Source organism: Cibotium barometz, chromosome 59 (genome assembly GCF_041138505.1).
Source record: "Cibotium barometz isolate CiBa-2024 chromosome 59, ASM4113850v1, whole genome shotgun sequence".
NCBI classification, from domain to species: Eukaryota; Viridiplantae; Streptophyta; class Polypodiopsida; order Cyatheales; family Cibotiaceae; genus Cibotium; species Cibotium barometz.
The window spans coordinates 14,251,458-14,276,476 of NC_141104.1; the positions used below are offsets into that span (position 1 = coordinate 14,251,458).

The following is a 25,019-nucleotide window of genomic DNA, read 5'->3' on the forward strand; positions in this document are numbered from 1 at the left end:
TTCAATCTATTGACTGCATTGGCACTTGAAATTTGTTTTTTTTCTTCTAAAAGGCTTACACTACCATAAGGTATTATGCCAAGGTCAAGCTTTTTCTGCTCTCTAAAGTATTATAAGGCTTATAAACTCTTTCAAAAATCCATAATTCAAATCTCTCTTATTTGCAAGCCTTAAAATCTCATCAAAACTTTTGCCTTTTCAAATGCCTAATCCTTGTTCATCAAGCCTTTACCTCATGAGCTTCTACCTAAAAATCCATCAAATCTTCTTACCCTCTTTCTAGAATTTTGGGAAACTTTTTCTCATAAATTGGGAAAAAAGAAGCCATTTTAAAAAAGAAATGATGGGAAACTTTTAAAGTGACAGAAAAATTTTAAGTAAATGAGCCATTTCCTCAAAAAGTTCAGGGACCTCCTAGTAAACAATTAAACACAAGACCTTTGAAATTGATTCAAGTAGCAAACAAGTAGCTCTATGCATTTTAAGGAAAAATCAACAATATTCCCAATTCTTATTGAAAGTAAGGAACTAAATTTGCAAAAGGCTTTTTTTTTCTCAAATTGATTTATGTGGATCATCTCCATTCTGTGGTTTTTTCTACACTCATTTTACAAAAGTACTTGGGCAAAATTTGAACCCAAACAGGGTCTCAAATTATAATTGCTTTAACAAGGCACTGAAACACGAGATGTTTCTGCCTACAATTTATAGCCAGAGTGAATGGCTACAACCCCACCAACAAGGTTCTCATACTCCACCTTCTGAAAACCGGCTTGTTGGATCATAAGAGCAAAGCTTTCCTAGACCAACCAAAATTAAAGAAACCATAAGAATAACCACCAGCTTGCTAGGCAACGACCACTTAAACAAACAGAAGACTTTTGGGCCTGTTAATCTTTCCCGAAAAATATCAAAATCAGAACCTGTGTAGGGAACTTTCGAATGCTTTCAACAAGGTATTGGTAAGAGCTTCGATCACCAGCAACAAGATCTCCAATGCTTGGAATGACTGAAAAGGAGTAGAAGTCATACCTGTTAAGGACAAAAAGAAATGGATTAGTTGTCATAAAATTACAGAAAACAATGCACAGGGAAATTAAAAAGCAGTGACCTTGCAGCAGAGAAAAATGAAAATCAAACAATGTTTACTGGACACGTTCATGCCTGATGTCAACAACAAATATCACACATGGGCCACCTCAGTTGCCTCATGCTCTAACAATCACTGAAGCACATCTGCATGGGGCACCTCAGCTGCCTCATGCTCTTACAATGACTGAAGCACATCTGCATGGGGCACCTCAGCTGCCTCTACTCTCGAGCCTGGAAAGTGGCATGCTCGGCTCGACTGATTAAACGATCACTGCGGAACTGACTGTTGGCCATGGCATACAGGGTAACAATTCACTGATGAGATAGTGTGATACAATGAAGGTGCTCTGATGCCTCGAGGAGAGTGTGCCTAATGTAATAACACTGTAACCAAATCACACACACGAACCACAACAAATGAATTTCTAACAAACAAGCTAAATAAATTTTGAATGACTAATTAGCAACGACAAAGGAGGAGGTTGCACACTGCAGTAGGAAGGCGAAAGCATGAAGAAACCAGCATGCGTGAAGGAAACAAAAAAAACAGCAAACTTTTCCATCTTGAAATTGAAGAGAAGGCAAAATGTTTCTTGCCAGAGGCTTTTTGCATTTTGAAAACGTTTCTAGCTAGGAACATTTCAGAGGTTTCTGACCTTAGAAACGGACTCTTTTGTTTCCAGCCAAGGCATTAACCTGCTGATTAGAGCCCTCAGCCCATTAACTCCCACAAGGGAGGCTGTGGATCTCTTGGAGGACACGCCCCTCACAAGAGGGATTTCACATCATCTAGTGATGGTGGACACTACACCTACACGTTGGATGTCCACCACTCTCCACCTTCCTCTATGGCAACTGTGTGACAACAGCATGCAATCTAACTCCTCAAAAGCTTCATTAACCCTTGCGTATAGATATTGGCTGCCATGACATCAAAGACTGCGACTATTCTCCAATGCACAGTTCTAACAAAGTTCATTCCAACCAGCCAAACAGCTCATGTGTTAGAAGCCTTGGCTGGCAATATTTGAAAGGTTGGTACCCTGTTGTGGTACTCGTAACTCAGGTATGCTCGGGGTTTTTTTTTTCTGAAAACAAGCAAAGGAGAGAAGAAAAGCATCTAAAACACGAGGAAAACAATAACATAAACTTCTTCCAAAATTAAACCCTTTTGAAGGTACAAAACTGTCTTTAAAAATGACAAAATGACCAATTTACAGAATCTTTATATACGACAGACTACATATGAAAGCCAAACAATCCAAAGGACTCAAACACTCACATCTGGTAATATGGCATTTGCCACAATCGCACTTACAATTGCTTAAAAATTGGATTTTCTACATGACTAAGCTCCAAACACAGGAAGTGGCCTCCACGTCGTAACACTCTGTGACAAGTAAACAAGTAAAGATCAAGTCTCTGTCAAAGGCATGTGGTCTGCTGCATGAGTGGCATCACATTCCAAAAACAAAAATATAGTGATGTAACATTTTGAAAACATCTGACCTATATGCCTCTTTCAAGGCCTTGTCGATATGGGTCACATTCCTAATACCAAATGCAACAGTATAGCCGTCAAAGGAGTCATCTCTGAAGCTTAGAGCTTCTGCATCCCCTTCAACCCACACCAATGAGTGTGCTTTGCCAAGCCCTGTCAACAAAACAATTGTAGGGCTCAGTCTAGAAACATAGAAAATGATAAAAATTAACTTGTGCATGCAGAGAGGCTTATCAAAAACCTCCTCAAAAGAAAACAATATTCTTGTGACTACTGCACAGAAGAAACGGGATCTTTCCAGAATCTGCGGGATGAGATGCAAAAGAACCAATATAGTGTATATTGGAAGCTATGCCTTGCTAGCCTGTTATACATTGATAAAAAGATTAAAAACTAAAGATTCTCCTCTTTTTTCCAGAAAAGGCTGGTGTAGTTCTATAAGTCAAAGGATGAGCATGACAAAGACACTACATTCGAGAGAGATCCTGCTGTGTATGCATGCACGAGCAAGCGAGCAAGCATGCATGTGTGCATGTGCGCGCCCAGATGCTTGTGAGCGTGTATGCGTGCCTACATATGTGTGTGCACGCACGTGCATCTCCCAATCATTATGAAGAGTGCTCCCCAAGGAGCAGCCAGATACCACTCACTAACTTACTATCTTTGACACAAGCCTTCAAAATCAGTTTATTAGATGTAATGCAGAAAGTGCTTCTGGACATAAGTGAAGGCTTACATGTGTTTGAGACTCCCTAAAACTACCAGCACTGCACATCACACACCACAAAGAATAAGGTGCGACTCAGTTCTTACCCCTTTCTTGGGCCCTTTGTTTGCCAACATTTAGCATAGTTGGATTGATGTCACAGATATAGACACGGGTATCATCTTCTGCCTCTATATCAGAGGACTTTACAGGCATGCCCATCCGTTCACATGAATGGATGGCGTCTATAACACGAAATGCAACATCACCTATTCACCAAAAAACATGAAAATCCAGTGAGTATATGATGCAACTCCCAATGCGGGTCCAGTAGTAGCAATCCGGTATTGATGTAACATCTTCTTTTAGAAAATAAGCTTTTAAAATGTAAATGTTATGGATCATTCATACTGTATTTTAAGCATCAAGATGCTAGGCCATATGTTGATAGTTGATAAATACCTGTACCACCAGCCACATCCAGATGTTGCATACCAGGAAAGGGCCTAAGCTTTGAGACTAGTCTGCAAGACAATAATTGAATATTCTCTCTCTCTCTCTCTCTCTCTCTCTCTCTCTCTCTCTCTCTCTCTCACACACACACACACACACACCGCGCTGCATCGACATCAGCTCATACCATGTTGGACTAGGAGAAGGACAAGGATGACCTGTCGTCTGCGTAGAGGTGCAGGAAGCTGCTGTCGGCTGCATGGAGAGCAGGTCGGGAGCTGCATTTATTATGATGATGTCCAGTCAGCTGGCCGACCAGCAGTCGGCCAGCTCTCTAGTCACTTCAAGGGCCTATATAAGGGCACTAAAGCTCATAGTTAGAGTCATTCACTCCCTTACGGAGTGGGTCAAGGATTTAGAACTGTTTTGGGTGTTTCCACCTTTTCATGGAAGGCAGCCCATGGCTGCAAGTACCTATGTACCTTTTTGTACCATATGAAGATACTGAATTTCCAGCCATCTCTCTCTCTCTACTCTCTCTTCTGTCTGCATTTTTGCATCAGCTTGAGGTGTTTAGGGCTGAAAGAAGACTCTCAGAGCTTCCGCATGTAACAGGAGCATCCACCCAAATCTCCTCCTCCTAATCATTGGTGGATGATTCCTCCTCCTAAGGTGGTGGAGGATGTGCCGGTTCAAGTCAAGGAAGAGGAAAAGGAGAATCCAACGAGGAACCAAGGAGAGGCTGAGTCGAATCAGCCCCTGGTGATGAAGAAACCCCCTCTGCAGTGGAAGATGAAGTCTCATCAACCACCACACCTCTGCTAATGATGATCTTCGAAGTTGTAGGATTCAGAGCCGATAACCTTTGGATTCAGAGCTATAACCAACCAAAATATGGTGCCTGGACTTGGCGTCCAGCTTTCCCCTGTCACCATCACGTATAAGTAAAAATCACGTATAAGTAAAAATGCATCTGACCCAAAAACCCAAATGTGTGAAACCAAGGATTTTCTTCCTAGGTAGGCCTGAAAGGGGGTCTGCCCTGGAATAGCAGTAGTAGAAAACCGATTGAGAATGTAAACAAAAAACAGTAGCAATTGCCTTCGAGCAGTCCGTGCAAAAGTATCATCAAAATCCACGCCAGCTTTCTAAGAATAGCCTTTGGCCACAAGCCTAGCCTTTTGCTCATCCACAGTCCCATCCGATTTGTACTTGATCTGTAAGACCCATTTGACACTAATCACCTTTAGCTTTGTCGGTCTAGGAACCAGCTCCCAAGTCTGATTTCATTCCAAGTCGGTTTGTAAAGTGCCTCCCCAATATGAGTAGGTTCCAAGTCCTGGATGCGTGACATCAGTGCATAGTTGATGCACAGGTTCTCCTGAGGTGATGTCGTGGTTGAAGGGAGAGAGTTAGGGTTTCATGTGGGAGACACACACAGAGAAGAAGGGAGAGAGAGAGAGAGAGACGTGGGGATAAGTCAACTCACAGTATGAGTGTGTGACTCCCCTATCACACATGTATATTTGCTCTAGTACACATAGTGCACTTAGTACATTAAAAGTACTAAGTGTACTATGTACTATAAAACTTATGGGCTTGTACACACTACAAGGGTGGGCATAATGCCTTTACCCCAACAACCTCCCACTTAAAGGCAAAGAGCCCTTAAATGAAGGAAAAGAAAAATCAGCATGTACATGATAATATACAAGGCCATATCAAGGCTAAAACTGGCCTCATCCAATGCCCATCAAGTGTCTGCAATGAGCAAACCACTCTGGAGGCAAACTCTTTGTCAACAGATCAGCCGGGTTGTCATCCGTGTGAATCTTGACAAGCTGAATCAGCTTGTTCTCTATCACCTCTCCGATGAAGTGATATTTCACATCCACATGCTTCGTCTTTGCATGAAAGACAGGGTTCTTTGCCAACTGGATGGCACTCTGACTGTCACAATGCAACAATGGAATATTCCTTGTATAACCCAAATCAACCACTAACCGAGATAGCCATAATGCCTCCTTGCAAGCCTCTGTGGCTGCAATTTACTCGGCCTCTGTAGTAGATAAGGCAGTGCACTTCTGCATCCTGGATATCCATGACACAGCTGGATATCCATGACACAGCACCTCCTGTGAATGTAAACACATAACCGGTAGTAGACTTCCGGTTATCTGGATGACCGGCATAATCCGAATCCGTGTAACCATGCACTAATGCATCCTGTTTGCCAAAGCAGATGCACATATCCTGTGTGCCCTTCAGGTATCTCATGACACCTTTCACTGCTTCCCAATGCTTCTTACCAGGTTTGGCCATGTATATAGTAACCACTCCCACTGCAAATGCAATGTCCGGCCTGGTAGCAACCATGGCATACATGAGACTGCCACAAGCTGAAGCATACGGAATCTTGGCGATATCAGCCCTGTCACTATCCGACTGTGGGCTGTCCATAGCACTGAGTTTCACATATAGAGGCAAAGGAGGGAGTTAGGGTTTCATGTGGGAGACATACACAGAGAAGAAGGGAGAGAGAGAGAGAGAGAGACATGTGGGGATAAGTCAACTCACAGTGTATGAGTGTGTGACTTCCCTATCACACATGTATATTTGCTCTAGTACACATAGTGCACTTAGTACATTAAAAGTACTAAGTGTACTATGTACTATAAAACTTATGGGCTTGTACACACTACAAGGGTGGGCATAATGCCTTTAAGTTTTATAGTACATAGTACACTTAGTACTTTTAATGTACTAAGTGCACTATGTGTACTAGAGCAAATATACATGTGTGATAGGGGAGTCACACACTCATACTGTGAGTTGACTTATCCCCACATGTCTCTCTCTCTCTCTCTCTACCTTCTTCTCTGTGTATGTCTCCCACATGAAACCCTAACTCTCTCCCTTCATGAATTTTTGGTGATGCCTTTTGGTCTCACCAATGCCCCAGCCACATTCAATCGTATGATGGATAGGATATTCCGACCCCATCGAAAATTCACAGGTGTATTCTTTGATGACACCTTGGTTTTCTCCAAGAATGACCAGAAGCATAGGACTCATTTGGCCACAGTGTTTGAAGAGCTCCGGAAGCATAAACTCTTCATTAATGCCAAGAAAAGTGAGTTCTTCCTTTCAGAGATACATTATTTGGGTCACATTGTATCCAAGGATAGTGTAAGAATGGATCCTGCCAAGATAGAAACCATTCGGAATTGGCGAGAGTTGCAAAATGTACATCAAGTACGTAGTTTTCTGGGATTATGTTCATATTATAGGCGTTTCATAAGGCATTTTGCTATGATAGCCACCCCTCTACATGATCTCACAAAGAAGAAAGCCACTTTTAAATGGACTCCAAAGGAGCAGGATGCCTTCTTGCAACTCAAGAATGCTATCATATGTGGACTCGTATTGATTGTTCCCGACTTGCAAAGATCATTCATAGTGGAATGTGATGCTTGTGGCGATTGTATATAAGGGCTGTCCTAAATCAAGAAGGTCATGCAGTTGCATATGAGAGCCGTCGATTGCATGATGCCGAGCTTCATATGGATATCTATGAGAAAGAGCTCTTGGCTGTAATTCATGCCTTAAAGATATGGAAACATTATCTTCTTGGGACTGAATTTGTAGTCAAAACAGATCATCAAAGCTTGAGATACTTTCTATCTCAAACAAAGCTTTCGGAGAAGCAGATGAGAATGGCAAACTTTCTTTCCATGTTTCATATTCAGATTGTACATATTCCGGGAAAGAAAAATGTAGTGGCAGATGCATTATCCAAGAGGCCTCATGTGGCTGCAGTTTCAGTGGCCTCTCATGGAGACTTATCTGCCATGCGAGATTTGTATCATTTGGATGCTGATTTTTGCCATATATGGACTGATTTGATGGCTGGTCACTCGCAGGCCTCTTATGTGATCAAAGAGGGTTATCTTATGAAGGATAACTGCTTATGTGTGGTGAAGGAAATGCGTCCAAAGATTATGGAGGAATGTCACGCTCCACCTTATGTTGGTCATAGAGGTATCATGCTTATTACACGCATGATTGAGAGATAATTCTTTTGGCCAAGCATGCGTGCATGTCTTACTTGCCAAAAGGTGAAATTTGACAGGCAAAAGCCTCCAAGTTTGCTTCAACCATTGCTATTCCCTCGCAACCATGGGAAAGTATTACTATGGACTTTATTATGGACTTGCCTAGATCCCAGCATGGGAATGATGCTATTTGGACCATTGTGGACAGGTTTAGCAAGCAAGCTCACTTCTTGCCCGTCAAGAAAACCATTAAAGTTGTTCATATGGTGAAGCTTTTTCTTGCTAACATCTTCAAGTATCATGGTATGCCTAAGTCCATTGTTGGGGATAGAGATCCCATAACTACGAGCCTCTTCTGGAGAGCTTTATTTGATAATATGGACACTAAACTTGAGTTTTCATCAGCTTATCATCCCCAAACGGATGGCCAAAGTGAAGCTGCAACTTCAGCCGTGTTGGATTTGTTGAAGTGTTTTTTTTTTCCGAGAAAAGATCCTTTCATTAGTTATAAAAAAACGCCCACTGGGCTACAAAACCCCTCTCCTGCTCATAAGAAGGCAGAGTAGAGAGCCAATCAAGGCAGCTAGGGAGACTCTCCCTAGGTGCAAATAAGTACAAATAACAGTACAAATAACTGAGAGGCTATATCATACAATAGGAGGGGGGAAAATCCAAACAGGTGGCCTGTAGTGCCAGCGGGGATACCCGCGTGTAGAGTATAGAAGGAGCCGTTGCGCCAAGTGGTGTGGAAGGGGCGCCGCAAGATCGCTTGATCCGAGTCGCCCCGGATGCGGTCATACTGTCCTCGCAGGGTGTGAATCAACTCCTGCCAGATCCCCCGAACAGTCTCTGTTGGTGGCGATTTGTTGAAGTGTTATGTGGCTGACCAAAAGACTGCATGGGAGAAGTATCTTCCACTTGTAGAGTTTGCCTACAACAACACAGTTCATGCCTCCACGGGAAAGGCCCCGTTTGAGATTATTTATGGCAGAGTGGTCTTGCCACCCATCCTTCGTACAAAGGATGAGATTTTCGCAGTTGATGAGTATGGCGTGACTTGGATGTAGCCTTTGCTCAGGTGCGGACAGCCATTGCAAGGTCACAAGATAAGCATAAAAGGGCTGCTGATAGGCATAGGAGAGACATGCAAGTCAAGGAAGGTGATTGGGTATTGCTGAAATTTGAGAAAGCTAGGCTTCAGAAGAGGCTAGGACGAGAGGGATTATATCCAAAGCTTTCTACTCGATATTATGGATCCTTCCAAGTGATTGACAAGATCAATGAAGTGTCCTTCAGGCTTGCTTTACCCAGCCATTGGAAGATTCACAATGCTTTTCATGTGAGTCTTTTGCGGAAGTATGTTAGGCTAGATCCACAGGAGCCTGTCACAGAAGATCCGCCAGAAGTTGATGAGCTTGAGGAGATCCTTCAGCCAGAGCAGATTGTATTTAACAAGGAGAGAAAGTTCATGGGAAGCTTTCCAGGAGATACCTTGTGAAATTTAAAAATTATTTACCAATTGATGCAAAGTGGGTAGATGAGGATTATTTTGCTGACTACCCTCAGCTTCTACAGACATATCTTGAGGCTTTTCAGTTGAGGTCAACTGTTTAGAAGCCCGGGGGGATGTCACCATTTGGTCCATCTCCATTTCTGGAGCCACTTCTATGGGATTGTCACTCCATAGAGCGGCTAGATTTGTGCCATGTTCACATGGGGCCAGGCCAGTGTCCCATGTGAAAGGACCAATTTTGTGGTGTCACATGGACGGGAGCCAGATCAGTGCCACCCGTGTGCGACCAGTGCTGCGTCACATGGACGGGAACCAGTTTTGTGTCACCCGTGTGTGATTTGCTTTGTGCTATATGGACGGGAGCTTGTTGGTGCCACCCGTGTATAGCCAGGATGGTGTCTTACCTATGGGACTGTCATTCCATAGGAAGACCATGACATATTTATTTATATTTGTCGCGCTAGTTTTGTGCCTGACAGGAACCTCTTGTACAAGTTTCATGAAAGGGAGATTTCGTCCACTATTTGTGCACATGCATTTATGCCTGCATGCATAAATTTGTTTTTGTATGACTTGTTTGCGTGTGTCTGCTTGTTATGCCGTGCCAGTACACTGGACGGGGATGCCCCCAGTGTACCGTGGAATGCTGTTTGCTGACTTGGTGGTATGGCGTGTGAACAGGTGGTAAGTATTGTCATTTTGCCCCTTTTAAAATGTAAAATCCATAAGCTATAGTTAAATTTAATGTTTATAAGCTAATGTGTTCACACACATTTAAAAGAAGAGCTGGACATTTCCTTTTGATGGTGCTCATAGTATTAAATTGAATCTAAGGTTTTATAACCTTTGATAAGGCTTTTGCATGAAACATTTATTGAAAATTCCCCACGTGGTGGGTTGGTGGTTTCTTTCTCTCCATCGCCTGCAGCCTACTCCCCATCGCCTGTATCCGCCTGAGGCTGCCCACGCCTGAATTTTGCTGTGGTACCTACCTGCTGTACACGCCTGTTGGCTGCTGAATCTGCAGTACTTGCTGTCCATGCTTGTACCAGCCCCTGGTGTACCTGCTGTCCATGGTTGTACCAGCCCTTGTGTACTTGCTGTCCACGCCTGTTGGCTGCTGAACCTGCAGTACTTGCTGTCCACGCCTGTACCAGCCCCTGGTGTACCTGCTGTCCACGGCTGTACCAGCCCTTGTGTACTTGCTGTCCACGCCTGTTGGCTGCTGAATCTGCAGTACCTGTTGTACCCGCCTGTACAAGCCCCTGGTGTACCTACTGTACCTGCTGGCTGCCCAGGTGTACCTGATGTACCTGCTGCAAGTACAGGTACCTGCATAGTACCTGGCTGGTTGTACTTGCACACTTGTGAAGTACCTAAAGTGATTGATTGTACCTGCTACAAATAGTACCGGTTGTATCTGGATTGTACTCATCGTACCAGGTGCTCTCTTATTCTTTTTCTCATTTGAATAAATCTGAAATTTGCTAATTTAAATTCAAAAAATGCTTTAAGTTGTGTTGTGCAGGAGCATGGCATGTATATGCTGACCATGTTCAGGAAATTCTTCCTGGTGTGGTTAGTATATTTCCCTGTGTGGTGTTGTTAACCGCGCTCTCAGAGCTTCTGGGAGCCAGTGAAGGTTAGACTCACCAGGGAATTTGGGAGCAAAGCTCATTGGGGAGAACCAGGCCACGTTCCCTCTGCGGTGTACTCCTTGGCTTGCATCAGTACGGGCGTGCCTGTTGGTGCACAGTCTTGGAAGACCAGTGAAAGGCAGGTGTCCACCCAGTGAAGGTGGGAATGAGCCTGTGATTTGGGGCTACTCTGCCCAACACCTCTTCATCGACTTGAACCAGTTCTTTTTGGTTGTTTTCACTCCCTTGTGGAGAAATCTAGCTTGTCAGGCCCGTGACACTTGTACAAATATAAATACTCCAAGAAATACAAAAAAGTACTGAGGGGGGGAGGAGGGGGGGCGGCCCTTTCCGGCCCCAGTACTGGTGTCATTTGTATTTTTAGTATTTCCAGTATTTGTGTTGCTGATGTTATTTCCATTGTTTAATAACAGTTAAATTAAGTGTTCTAAATATGTGTATATTGTCTTCCGATCTGTAGGCCTCCAGTAGGGAGCGGTCACAGCCATGCTTGAAACGGTGCAAAAGGATTTGTTCTGGAACCATAACTTCTGCTTCATCAACAATATCTGGTTCCACCTCGTCTTTAACTTCTGAAGGAATAGGACCTGCATATGGCTTTAACCAATTGACGTGAAACACATCGTGCAGCTTGGAGGTAGCTTTAACTGCATAGACACCTCATTAATCTTCTTCTGGATGGGAAAAGGTCCGAAGCTCCTGAAAGACAACTTTGGGCATCACTTGCCCACCTGTTTCAACCTTTGCTTCATAATCCGAAGATAAATCCAATCCCCTTCCGAGAACTTCATATCCCTTCGGTCTTTATTAGCCTGTCGAGTGTAGGCATCTTGCACTTTAGCCAATCTGTCTTTTACTGATTCTAAAATCTCCTGGTAAGACTCCGTCACTCTGTTCGCTTCAGGTACTGAAGACGGGTCAAAAACGATTGGAAAGGTCTTACAAACGTTGCCTCATATGGAGTCTTGCCAATAGCTGAAGAAAAAGAATCATTCAAAACAGCTTGAACTAAAGGCAAATAAGATTCCCACTTACTTTGCCGATTGTGGACATAACACTTCAGCACATCAAAGGCCAACTGGTTGTATATCTCTGTCTAGCCGTCCGTCTGTGGGTAGAATGCACTAGAAAAATTCAATTTAGTACCAAAGTTATCAAACAATGCCCTCCAAAAATGACTGGTAAACTTGGTATCTCGGTTTGACACTATGGTCCTAGGAATCCCGCAAATCGGGTACCAATGTCGAATGAACAATTGAGCAACATCCTCGGCGGTCACATTGGCCTTGCAAGGAATAAGCATAACAAACTTGCTAAATCTATCAACAATAGTTAAGCACTGCGTATTACGCTTACGCGGACTGGGAGACAGATTCGTGACAAAGTCCATTGAAATATTTTGGAAAGGACCCTCAGGAATTGGCAAGGGCTGTAACAACCCTATCTTCTTTCCACTAGCTTTCACCTTTTGACAAATGTCACAGCGTTGTACATATGTAAACACATCTCGCCTCATCTTTGGCCAATAATATTGCCGTTCCAATTTCTCCAGAGTCGAGTTCATGCCCTTATGACCACCAGTAATGGCGTCATGGGCATCTGTAACTCGTGGCGGGTGCCCGGGGGACTATGGCCTTTGACACACTTGTTGATACCATCAATGCATATCAAAACACTTAAACATGGCCACAACCTTAACACATATCCATCATCACTTTGCATAAAACATAAAAGCTGGACAAAACATCCACAAATGCTGAAAATGGATCTTGCACATGTGACACCACATAGAGGCTGGAATGGGCCGACCCCCCCCCTTGGAGTATTTTATTACCCAAGGAGAATAATATCATGTACAAGCTTTGAGGGCCTTACTCTCCCCACGGGAGATGCCGGATTATCCATATACAAATGATATAACACAGCCCAACACGAGGCTACCAAGCCGGAACATAGGCTGTAGAAAAAAGCCAACAACATAATCCATATACCTCCGTGTGGGTACTGATTCTTCCCCAAAAACCACGGGTCTTCATGCAATAGAGCTGGTACAGCAAGTACAACTCTCCATTTAGCCGGTATAGTAGGTACAACTGGTACAATGGTTGGTACAGCTGGTACGGTGGTAGGTACAGTAAGTACAAAAGTTGATACAGCCGGTACAAGGACTGGTACAACAAGTACAAAGGTTAGAAATCATAATAAATTATTAAATACCCTTGCCTTCAGTATTTCTTCGCGATGGAAGCCTCCAAAACAGTCCCCAACAGCCGGTATTCTTCATGGGCAGCCTTCAAGAGAGAGAGAAAGAGAGTAGCCATCATTAGGGCAGCCTGTAACGGTGGTAGAGGCTAGTGTGCAGCAAGAGTGCCTCCATTAATGAAGAGAGAGGGCTCCAATTTATAGATTTGGGCCTCCCATGAGCTAAAATGGCAAGAGAAGGCTACAATGACAAGTGGAGAGCCACACAATAGCTGAAGTGACAAGTGTGAGGCCACTTGTCTCACTTTGATCCACTTTCTAACAAGTGTCAGGCCACTTGTCTCACTTGGGTCCACTTTCTTGCCACATGTCCCAATCTAAGAGATGGGTCCTTTCATAAACTTTATCTCTAAAAATATCCCAACTGGTAGACATTCTGTCATAGCCACTTTGCCAACTCTTGGTATCTGCTCAATTCCAGATGTAATGACGCGAACAGAATTTCCATCGGAGTCGGGCCAAAAATAGCAACTCTCCTAAATTTTAGGAGTGTGGTCCTTTGTATTCTAGGATAATCCCCCATTCCCAAAGCTTGTACTTTCCAAATATTCAGACATCTTGGAGTCCACCAGACCCCTTTCATACTAGGAAATGTCCAGGCTGGTGACAGCATCATGGAGAAGAGCTGTCCCGAGTAACTTCATGACACACAGTCGGCCTTTGTAGAAAAGCCAACCATCGCGTATCAGAAAGTGGCATGGTCCTGTGGCATCCAATGCCTGTTCCCACTTTGTACTGAATTCCTCGGAATCCGCATACGTGTGCTTCATGTCATCGAGTCCTGTACCAACAAGATCGAGTCTAATGGTCTAAATCGAAGTCACTTGTCTCTTCCTGCTCAAAGCATCGGCCATTGGATTGGCCTTTCCTGGAAGATACTCAATCATACCACCGAATTGTTGGAATATTTGGCTCCAGCAATGTTGTCGATCACTCCACTGTGCACTTGGCATTGTCTAAATCTAGGGTAATGCCTGATGGTCGTGCGAATCTCAAAGTCACGGCCATAAAGAAAATGTTTCCAATGTTTCAAGGCCTGTATAACTGCTAGGAGTTCACGATCGTAGACTGAGTAAAGTTTCTCTGCGGGCAGTAACTTACGAGACATGTAAGCTACTTGATGACCATTCTGTTGTAACACCTCCAATTGCGATGTTACTCGCATCGGTGATCACCTGAAATGGCTCGTCCCACGAGGCAAGTGCTAAACAAGGTGCTTCTAACAAAGCCACCTTGAGGTTCTTGAATGCCTCCAACGCTCGTGGAGTAATTCGAATCTTTTGCCTTCTTGTCGTCACACCCTTTAGCAGATCGGTAAGATCCGTTGAGAGATCAGAAAACTTGTCTATGTGGGTGGAGTATGCCTGGCATATACCCACAAAGGATCTGATGTCATAGGCTGTGTGAGGTATTTTCCAATTGACAATCTCGGTCACTTTAGCCGGATCAAGTCGAATGTGAGGTGGGATTTCTATCCGAAGGGAAATGGTGCCTTGAGGGTATGCTAGCCCGCCCCCAATAGTTTGCCTCTATATGAGGAGGAGGTGCAAGGAGAGGCAAAGCACGGACCCATGGTAGGCACCTTAGGAACGCACTCACGCACCGGGTAGGCACGTTAGGGACCGATCACCGTCAAGGCGGGGAGAGCACCCCCCGGGGCACTTAGCACCCACGGAACCTCGCCCGCACCCGGGAAGGCCTAACGTGCCTACCCGGTGCGTGAGTGCGTTCCTAAGGTGCCTACCATGGGTCCGTGCTTTGCCTCTCCTTGCACCTCCTCCCCATATAGAGGCAAACTATTGGGGGTGGGCTAGCATACCCTCAAGGCACCATGTCCCTTCGGATAGAAATCCCACCTCACATCGAATGCCTTCAGCACTAATTATGTATCCCAAGTAATGCACCTAGAACAGATAAAATTCCGACTTCTTTTCAATGACATAGAGCTCGTTGCTTTCCAGCAACTTAAGGACTTTCTCCACATCAATGTCATGCTGCTTAACCGTAGTTGAAAAAACCAGTATGTTGTCCAAAAATATGAACACACACTTTCCAATCAAGTCCCGGAAAACACGCATCATCATGCGGTTAAATGTAGCTGGGGCGTTCGTCAAGCCAAATGGGATGACCACAAATTCATAGTGGGCCCGTTCTGTACGGAAGGCTGTCCTGGGGATATCCCCCTCCACAATCCTCACCTGGTGGTACCCACTCTTTAAATCAAGTTTCGAGAACACCTTTGCTCCATTCAGCCTCTCGAGAATATAATCTATTCGAGGCATCGGGAATCTACTCTTGATAGTTAGCTTATTGAGTGCACGATAATCGACACACAATCGAGAAGACCCATCTTTCTTCTTGACAAATAAGATCGAGGCTGTAAATGGCGACACGCTCGGGCGGATGAAGCCAGATTGCAACAATTCTTGGAGTTGGCGGTCCAACTCTGATTCCATTGCCTTGGAAAGGCGATACGGAAACTTGCTCGGGGGTTCCGCGCCTGGGAGGAGGTCAATCTTGTGGTCCTCCGGTCTGGACGGGGGGAGCTAGGGAGGGAGACTGTCCCGAAGAAAAATCTTCTGGAACTTTTCATGGAGAGCCGAGTACTTCTCCTCATCTTGTATGTTGATGATATGTTGATTGCCGGGAAATCTCGTAAAGAGATGGATGCCTTGAAGAAGAGGTTGCATCAGACCTTTGACATAAAGGATTTGGGTGATGCAAATCACATTTTGGGTATGCGGATACTTCGGGACAGAAATCAGCATGTGTTGTATTTGTCTCAGAAGGAATACATTGGCAAAGTTTTGCAGAGGTTCAATATGGATGGGGGGAAGAAGACTAGTACTCCTTTGCCTTCATATGTGAAATTAGTGCTATGGACAGCCCACAGTCGGATAGTGACAGGGATGATATGGCCAAGATTCCGTATGCTTCAGCTTGTGGCAGTCTCATGTATGCCATGGTTGCTACCAGGCCGGACATTGCATTTGCAGTGGGAGTGGTTACTAGATACATGCCAAACCTGGCAAGAAGCATTGGGAAGCAGTGAAAGGTGTCATGAGATACCTGAAGGGCACACAGGATATGTGCATCTGCTACATGTGGGGATAAGTTAACTCACAGTATGAATGTGTGACTCCCCTATCACACATGTATATTTGCTCTAGTACACATAGTGCACTTAGTACATGTGTGATAGGGGAGTCACACACTCATACTGTGAGTTGACTTATCCCCACATGTCTCTCTCTCTCTCTCTCCCTTCTTCTCTGTGTGTGTCTCCCACATGAAACCCTAACTCTCTCCCTTCAGTGGTACGCAACCGCTCCAATAGTTGGGGAGCCCTTGCTGTAGGTGAAGGCAACCTTGTTACCCCTGAGTCCCGCAACGTCTGGTACAACCAATTGGGAATACGAGATCCCCCCTCAGAGGTAGAACCCTACTCCTGACATAGCGTGGAACATGAGCGTTACCTCAAAGCTTTGGATGCCAGATTGACACCAGTGGCGCCCTCAAATCATTTTCTCGAGAAAATGAATTTCAGTAAGCATAATGGTAAACTCGACCCCACAACTCTCTATTCATGGTTGCATCAATTTGAAGCTTACTTTGCCGCAGTTAGAAAGACAGATATTGACAGAGTGATCTTAGCCAATTGGTACTTGGAAAGTGAGGCCATTTCTTGGTGGACTCAGTGGGCTCATGCCCACACCAGAGCAGGTATGGCAGCTTATGTGTGGGACGAGTTTGTCCGCGACATTAAGCAGCGGTTTCTACCGCCCCACTACCTTGAGTGACTCGAAGACGAGTTCAGGGGAGCGCGTCAGAACGCGCAACCAGTCCTTCAGTTTGCCAATAGAATTTCGACTTTATGTCTGCAATTAGGCTTATCTGATACGGACAAGAAAGGGCAGTTTTTGTATGGCCTGGACACACAAATCCAATGGGAGGTGCGTATGTTTAGGCCAGCCACCTTTGAGGACGCACTCTCGCTTGCGCAGAGTGCAGAAATGAAACATAATGGTGGCAAGCCCAAGACTTCCCAGCCGGCTTCTCCCAGGGCTCCTGCCTCGGGGGGCAAAAGCCAGAACCAGACGGGGTCTTCCCCAGGACAAAGCTCGGGAGCCTCTAGCTCCAAGAACTCGAACAATGCGTCAAAGCTTACTCCAGACCAGAAAGCGGAGGCAGGCAAGACAGGTGCAAGTTGAGTGCTGAGGAGCTTTCTCAGTACAAGGAGGAGGGTAGATGTTTCTTTTGTCGTACAAAAGGACATACTTCTCGGGAGTGTCCTAAGAAGCCTCCAAAGCCCGCCGCCACTGTCTACACAGCTTCCGTGGTGAGCTCAGCTCCCACACAGACCCCAGTGGCTGCCCCTAGTTCTTCAAATCCCGGTGCTTCAGTTGGAGCAATTATTAGCCGGGAGCTCGAAGATAAGGAGAAGGGCGCCCATGATTAGGAGTATGAGCGCAACGAATTGCTCAAGTCCTTTGGCTACATAGGTGGCCAGAGAGTCGCCGTCTTGTTTGACAACGGCAGCACGGAGGATGTGGTCACGAAGGCCGTTAGGCGTGCCCGTTTCATCTTGACTTCGGTGGACAAACAGGTTGAGGGTTTTAGCACAGGCATGACAACGAGCGTCGAGTATGAAGCTCTAGGTGCTAAGTTAGTTATTCAGGGCATAGAATTTGTGCGTGATTATGGTTGCCCCTCTTGTAGGAGCAGACATAATTTTGGGCATTCAGTGGTTTCACAAGTTTCTTCATGATGTTAAGTGGGACAAGCACACGTTCCACATCAATCAGAATGTGTCGAACGCCCCAGTGACCATTAAGTGTGAGGCAGGAATTCCGAACTTTCCGCTCATAAGCCACTTGCAGGCTAAGCGAGTAGTCAGGAAAGGCGCACATTGTGCGATGATATACATCCGGACAGCCCAGACGGTGGCCACTGCTTCCAGATACAACCAGTACTATTTGTAGCAGGTACAATCAAGCACTTTAGGTACTTCACAAGTGTGCAAGTACAACCAGCCAAGTACCTGTACTTACAGCAGGTACACCAGGGACAACCAGCAGGTACAGTGGGTACACCAGGGACAGCCAACAGGTATAGTAGGTACACCAGGGGCTGGTACAGGCCGGTACAATAGGTACTGCAGATTCAGCAGCCAACAGGCGTGGACAGCAAGTACACAAGGGCTGGTACAGCCGTGGACAGCAAGTACACCAGGGACTGGTACAAGCGTGGACAGCAAGTACTGCAGGTTCAGCAGCCAACAGGCGTGGACAGCAAGTACACAAGGGCTGGTACAGCCATGGACAGCAGGTACACCAGGGGCTGGTACAGGCGTGGACAGCAAGTACTGCAGGTTCAGCAGCCAACAGGCGTGGACAGCAAGTGCACAAGGGCTGGTACAGCCGTGGACAGCAGGTACACCAGGGGCTGGTACAGGTGTGGACAGCAAGTACTGCAGATTCAGCAGCCAACAGGCGTGTACAGCAGGTAGGTACCACAGCAAAATTCAGGCGTGGGCAGCCTCATGCGGATCCAGGCAATGGGGAGTAGGTTGCAGGCGATGGAGAGAAAGAAACCACCAACCCACCACATGGGGAATTTTCAATAAATGTTCCATGCAAAAGCCTTATCAAAGGTTATAAAACCTTAGATTCAATTTAATACTATGGGCACCATCAAAAGGAAATGTCCAGCCCTTCTTTTAAATGTGTAAACACATTAGCTTATAAACATTAAACTTAACTATAGCTTATGGATTTTACATTTTAAAAGGGGCAAAATGACAATACTTACCACCTGTTCACACGCCACACCACCAAGTCAGCAAACAGCATTCCACGGTACCCTAGGGGCATCCCCGTCCAGTGTACTGGCACGGCATAATAAGCAGACACACGCAAACAAGTCATGCAAAAACAAATTTATGCATGCAGGCATAAATGCATGTGCACAAATAGTGGACGAAATCTCCCTTTCATGAAACTTGTACAAGAAGTTCCTGTCGGGCACAAAACTAGCGTGACAAATATAAATAAATATGTCCTAGTCTTCCTATGGAGTGACAATCCCATAGGTAAGACACCATCCTGACTATACACGGGTGGCACCAACAGGCTCCCGTCCATACAGCATGAAGCAAATCACACACGGGTGACACGAAACTGGTTCCCGTCCATGTGACGCAGCACTGGTTGCACACGAGTGGCACTGATCTGGCTCCCGTCCATGTGACACCACAAAACTGGCCCTTTCACATGGGACACTGGCCTGGCCCCATGTGAACATGGCACAAATCTGGCCGCTCTATGGAGTGACGATCCCATAGAAGTGGCTCCAAAAATGGAGATGGACCAAATGGTGACATCCCCTCGGGCTTCTAAACAGTTGACCTCAACTGAAAAGCCTCAAGATATGCCTGTAGAAGCTGAGGGTAGTCAACAAAATAATCCTCATCTACCCACTTTGCATCAATTGGTAAATAATTTTTAAATTTCACAAGGTATCTCCTGGAAAGCTTCCCATGCGGTAACTTTCTCTCCTTGTGAAATACAATCTGCTTTGGCTGAAGGATCTCCTCAAGCTCATCAACTTCTGGCGGATCTTTTGTGAAACACGCTCCTGTGGATCTGGCCCCACATACTTCCGCAAAAGACTCACATGAAAAGCATTGTGAATCTTCCAATGGCTAGGTAAAGCAAGCCTAAAGGACACTTCATTGATCTTGTCAATCACTTGGAAGGGTCCATAATATCGAGTAGAAAGCTTTGGATATGATCCCTCTCGTCCTGGCCTCTTCCGAAGCCTAGCTTTCTCAAATTAGGTACCTGTACATGCAGCAGCAAGTACAACAGGTATAGCAAGGCAGCCAGCAGGTACAGTAGGTACACCAGGGACAACCAGCAGGTACGAGGGGTACACCAGGGGCAGCCAACAGGTACAGTAAGTACACCAAGGGCTGGTATAGGCGGGTACAACAGGTACTGTAGATTCAGCAGCCAACAGGCGTGGACAGCAAGTACACAAGGGCTGGTACAATCGTGGATAGCAAGTACACCAGAGGCTGGTACAGGCGTGGACAGCAAGTACTCCAGGTTCAACAGCCAACAGGCATGGAGACACCAGGTACACAAGGGCTGGTACAGCCGTGGACAGCAGGTACACCAGGGGCTGGTATAGGCGTGGACAGCAAGTACTGCAAGTTCAGCAGCCAACAGGCATGGACAGCAAGTACACAAGGGCTGGTACAACCGTGGACAGCAGGTACACCAGGGGCTGGCACAGCCGTGGACAGCAAGTACTGAAGATTCAGCAGCCAACAGGCGTGTACAGCAGGTAGGTACCACAGCAAAATTCAGGTGTGGGCAACCTCAGGCGGATACAGGCGATGGGGAGTAGGCTGCAGGCGATGGAGAGAAAGAAACCACCAACCCACCACGTGGGGAATTTTCAATAAATGTTCCATGCAAAAGCCTTATCAAAGGTTATAAAACCTTAGATTCAATTTAATACTATGGGCACCATCAAAAGGAAATGTCCAGCCCTTGTTTGAAATGTGTGTGAACACATTAGCTTATAAAGTTAACTTTAGCTTATGGATTTTACATTTTAATAAGGGCAAAATGACAATACTTACCACCTGTTCACACGCCACACCACCAAGTCAGCAAACAGCATTCCACGGTACACTGGGGGCGGCCCCATCCAGTGTACTGGCACGGCATAACAAGCAGACACACGCAAACAAGTCATGCAAAAACAAGTTTATGCATGCAGGCATAAATGCATGTGCACAAATAGTGGACGAAATCTCCCTTTCATGAAACTTGTACAAGAGATTCCTGTCGGGCACAAAACTGGCGCGACAAATATAAATAAATATGTCCTGGTCTTCCTATGGAGTGACAGTCCCATAGGTAAGACACTATCTTGGCTATACACGGGTGGCACCAACAGGCTCCCGTCCATACAGCACGAAGCAAATCACACACGGGTGACAAAAAACTGGTTCCTGTCCATGTGACACAGCACTGGTCGCATACGGGTGGCACTAATCTGGCTCCCGTCCATGTGACACCACAAAACTGGCCCTTTCACATGGGACACTAGCCTGGCCCCATGTGAACATGGCACAAATCTGGCCGCTCTATAGAGCGACAATCCCATAGAAGTGGCTCCAGAAATGGAGATGGACCAAATGGTGACAATGGCTCAAGCCGAAGACAAAGACAGTTCCGCACGAAGTTTTAGGACCGAGGGACCCACGAAGCGGTATGGCTTGACAAAGAGTTTTTCGAAGACTATCCGGCATTATTGACGGATTATTTGGAGGCTATGCAGCTTCCGTCAAGTTAAGCATAAGGGGATGTCACGTGCATCCCGCACTTGGATGCCACGTAGACATATCTGTACAGAAGGTGCAGAACCTGGGATGGTAAACTGGTCCCATGTGAGCCCAGTCCGGGACAAGTCAGCCAGGGATCCATCTTAGTCGTCCGAGGTCAGGTGTGCATTGTCCTGCACAGGAGTCCAAGGTCAGGTGTGCACTATCCTGCACATGAAACAGTGCCAGTCCGCGCTGTGAGTGTCCCTCTGGAATGATGCCAGTGATTCTGTGTATCTGGTATGGTACCGGATGCCCGATCATTGTGTAGATAGTTAGGTTTTGCTTTTAGGAAGAGGGGCCAGCCCATAGGGCTACCCCAAGTCATTGTGAGGGCATGGGGATAGGGTAAAACCACCCCCATGAGGGCCAGGAAGGCCCTGGCTGAACCCACCAGCCATGGAGAGGCTGTAGGACAGCCCTAGGGGCATGCCAAGGGCAGCCGACAGGACATCTAGTGTTATGATGGCTGTAGGGCAAGTGTGGGGCAGCCCACATAGGCTGCCCAGCCCTCAAAACAGAGGGGATTCAGTGCCCAGCCCCTAGAGATTCAGGCGCATGATGCCCAGCCAGCCATGAAGAAAAGCACAGCTTTTTATGTATTGGGAGTATAAATAGGTGAGCCCACAAGTCATTGTGTTAACTCATAATTCACAAAGTGCTCAAGCAAACAAGGGCCAGGACAGCCAAGAAGTTGCTAACGCAAAGGGGTGAAGGACTGCAGGTCAAGGGCAAAGATTTCTCAGCCAAGAAAGGTCAAGATTTTTGTATTTTCTTTTCAGATTTACATCATTCTAATAAAGCAAATACACCATCCGTGGTGGGGGCCCTACAGAGGGTATTTGGGACCCAATACTGTGTCCTTTCCTCTCCCCCTCTCTCTCTCTATTTTCTGCACATCTTCATTCAGTTTTGTGCGTTAGTTCCGTCGTGAAAAGTGTGCTGATTTTTGAGCATTGAAGTTACCGATCTCTCCCGAAGCTTCCGCATGTTACACCTCCAATCACATTACCTCTAAGATGGATTCGTTCATTTCAATAAGCGCTACCCCAGATGGCAAGAAAGTCACAGTGCAAACAATCTAGTCCAAGGCATTGATGAGATTATACTCACAAGCGCCGATGGTTCGAATCTATGCACTACAAATGTATTGTATGTTCCTAGAATAAAGAAGAATTTGTTGTGAGTCTCCTCTTTTGCTAAAAGAGAATATGTTGGGAACTTAGAGGATGACAGATGCACATCCCACCAACCAAAGTGTGGCTAGAGCCATCGCCTAGGCCTTGGGTCTTGATCCCCTAGAGAGTCCTCCCTAGTGGGGATGTGCACTTATGAGCCTATATAGGCTTTGGCTAGTGATAAAGCAAGAAAAGACACTTATTAATAAATATAATTAATTACAGCTTTTCACATTAACTCTTGCCGATAAGCGCCCAAAACTCACTTGTTTCCTACACATCCATCTCGGCCACCTTAGATATAAGCCTAGCCTCAAAATACACACCAACCATGTTATGACCTTTAAGGCCATAACATAATCCCCACCCCCTTCTTGAAGCAGAAACAAACAAAAAAGTCAAGGGGCTAACCAAAGATTCTAAGAGCGATCATCTTCAGTAAGAATTTTCCACTTGATTAGCAACTTCAAAATAATCCTATTCCTCTCGCAAACTCATGAAAATCCACAATCCATTCTAGATCTTGTGAAACATAGTGAATCAAATCCTCTAAACGAACGATTGATCAACTCAACAAAATTCTCTCCAAAGGCATGTTTAACCAAAGCTTACACCCAAGGTTGATCAATTGGTTTCTCTCTGAATCTCCAGGGATTCAGAGGTTATAAATTCAGAAGATTTTACAAACTTTCTCCTGGCCTATATCTGTTAACAAGTATACACGGCCTAACCTGTCTTTCCAAAGGCGATGTAACCCCACACTCATTATGTCATTCATGACATCATAATTGGAAGCCACACTTTTGAACACATCCCCAACGAGTCTTTCTTTCTCCTCTTCTGGAACTTCTCTGAACCCTGTGTTCACAAAAGTTTAAGGGGGAAAAAAAGGCTAATTTCTAGGGCTATGGAAACCCAATACTGTACGGAGCTTCTCTGTGTTTGGGAGAGCTTACCGAAGCTAGCAGTACGAGATTGGGGGTGCGCCTGCGATTCAGAGGTAGCAGAAGAAGCAGCATGTAGGCAACGAGTCCTGAATGCAGTGATCCCCCTTCCAGCGATGGCCTTCAAGCTTCTGCTGCAACATTGAAGCATCATGGTCCCGTACAAACATGCATACTATATTGAAAATGATGAGAGTGCATAATCAGAATTTTAATATATAAAAAACTAAGGTCAAATTTGCCCTGTATGCTGCCTATGCAGATCATACTTCGCTGCAAGCACTGCATAATTGCGCCAATTACAGAGGTCCTCTACTGTATAAACCTGCATGGCCCTTGCCTCCGCCTCCTCTGTAGGCCCCCACTGGTAATGACTTTCCCCTAATTGGAAACCCTAACTGCATAGAAAATGGGTCATCCGTGTGGTGTTGCTCCGGTGCATGGTTTGCAGAGAGAGAAAGTGAGCCTTACCCCCGCATCATCGCCTGATACTCAGAGAGCGCGCGCGCTCGGTTCATCGGGTAAAATATTTTTACACAATAAACTTTTTTAGCCTAGCCAACATCGTTTTTTGGGGATTAATTAGTTTATTTGTACATTAAAAATTTATTAGACCTTAGGTGTTTCTTGGGTGTTAAGGTTTTTGACCTTTACACGGGAGATTTGTGTCATGATGATGATGATAATAACATATCCCCTCTTTAATATATGTGGCATGCATGCACAATAGGGAGGTCTCTCTCTCTCTCTCTCTCTCTCTCTCTCTCTCTCTCTCTCCCCGCTAATGTTTGATCTGCTTGTCTTTCTTGCGTCTTGTTGAGCTTGTATGACATTCTCATGTGCCAAAGTTGTCTCCCTCCCTCTTATGTCCTCCAAGCTTCGACCTCTCTATGAATCTCCACTGCATGAGAGGTGGTGGGGGGGATTGGCTGGGCGGGGGGTGGGAGGAGGGTCGTGTGAAATGATTTTCGCTTTGTTTTCTACTATGCAAGAGGCAAAGCAAGGAGTCTCTCTCTTAGAGCTAAGGTTCAGCTAAGGTTCAACCTTGATAAAAGCTCAATAAATTAATGAACTGCATTGAAGTGAATTTAATTAGTACTATAGAGTGAACAGATAGTAATGAGTAATCAATTCATTGAAAAAAATAACTGTTATTAGAGTGAATATAATATATGGCACAGAAAAGCTCTTTTGGTGAGTATTCATTAACTTGTTCATGAGATTCTCTCCTACTTTTTTTGGCTTCAAAGTTTTGTTAG

General features: G+C 45.3%; 1 protein-coding gene across 4 annotated transcripts; it reads right to left on the reverse strand.

The window, feature by feature from the left end:
- Positions 1-479: 479 nt before the first annotated feature.
- LOC147605503 (S-adenosyl-L-methionine-dependent methyltransferases superfamily protein) lies at positions 480-24,312 on the reverse strand. 4 transcript variants are annotated; one of them, XM_086793254.1, is made up of 9 exons: positions 24,232-24,312; positions 23,773-23,894; positions 23,548-23,674; positions 3,762-3,823; positions 3,407-3,568; positions 2,602-2,746; positions 2,411-2,482; positions 924-1,032; positions 480-800 (listed from the first exon to the last, which is right to left on the reverse strand). In XM_086793254.1, exons 1-9 carry the CDS (start codon positions 24,276-24,278, stop codon positions 699-701), a joined length of 948 nt encoding a protein of 315 aa, XP_086649380.1. In that variant the 5' UTR covers positions 24,279-24,312; the 3' UTR covers positions 480-698. The 4 variants fall into 4 exon arrangements, with proteins under 4 accessions (XP_086649380.1, XP_086649381.1, XP_086649379.1 ...); XM_086793255.1 differs by having other exon boundaries at positions 23,773-23,891; positions 24,232-24,309; XM_086793253.1 differs by lacking the exon at positions 24,232-24,312 and adding an exon at positions 24,030-24,225 and having other exon boundaries at positions 23,773-23,891.
- Positions 24,313-25,019: the final 707 nt, after the last annotated feature.

Bases quoted from the DNA above. Each gene is read 5' to 3' on its own strand.
- LOC147605503 (XM_086793253.1), bottom strand. From the start codon at position 24,091: ATGCAGGTTTATACAGTAGAGGACCTCTGTAATTGGCGCAATTATGCA. The intron at 23,675-23,772 runs GTAAGCTCTCCC...TTGTGAACACAG, and splicing joins ATCTCGTACTGCTAGCTTCG to GGTTCAGAGAAGTTCCAGAA. The intron at 1,033-2,410 runs GTAAGTGCGATT...TGTCCTTAACAG, and splicing joins AATCCAATTTTTAAGCAATT to GTATGACTTCTACTCCTTTT.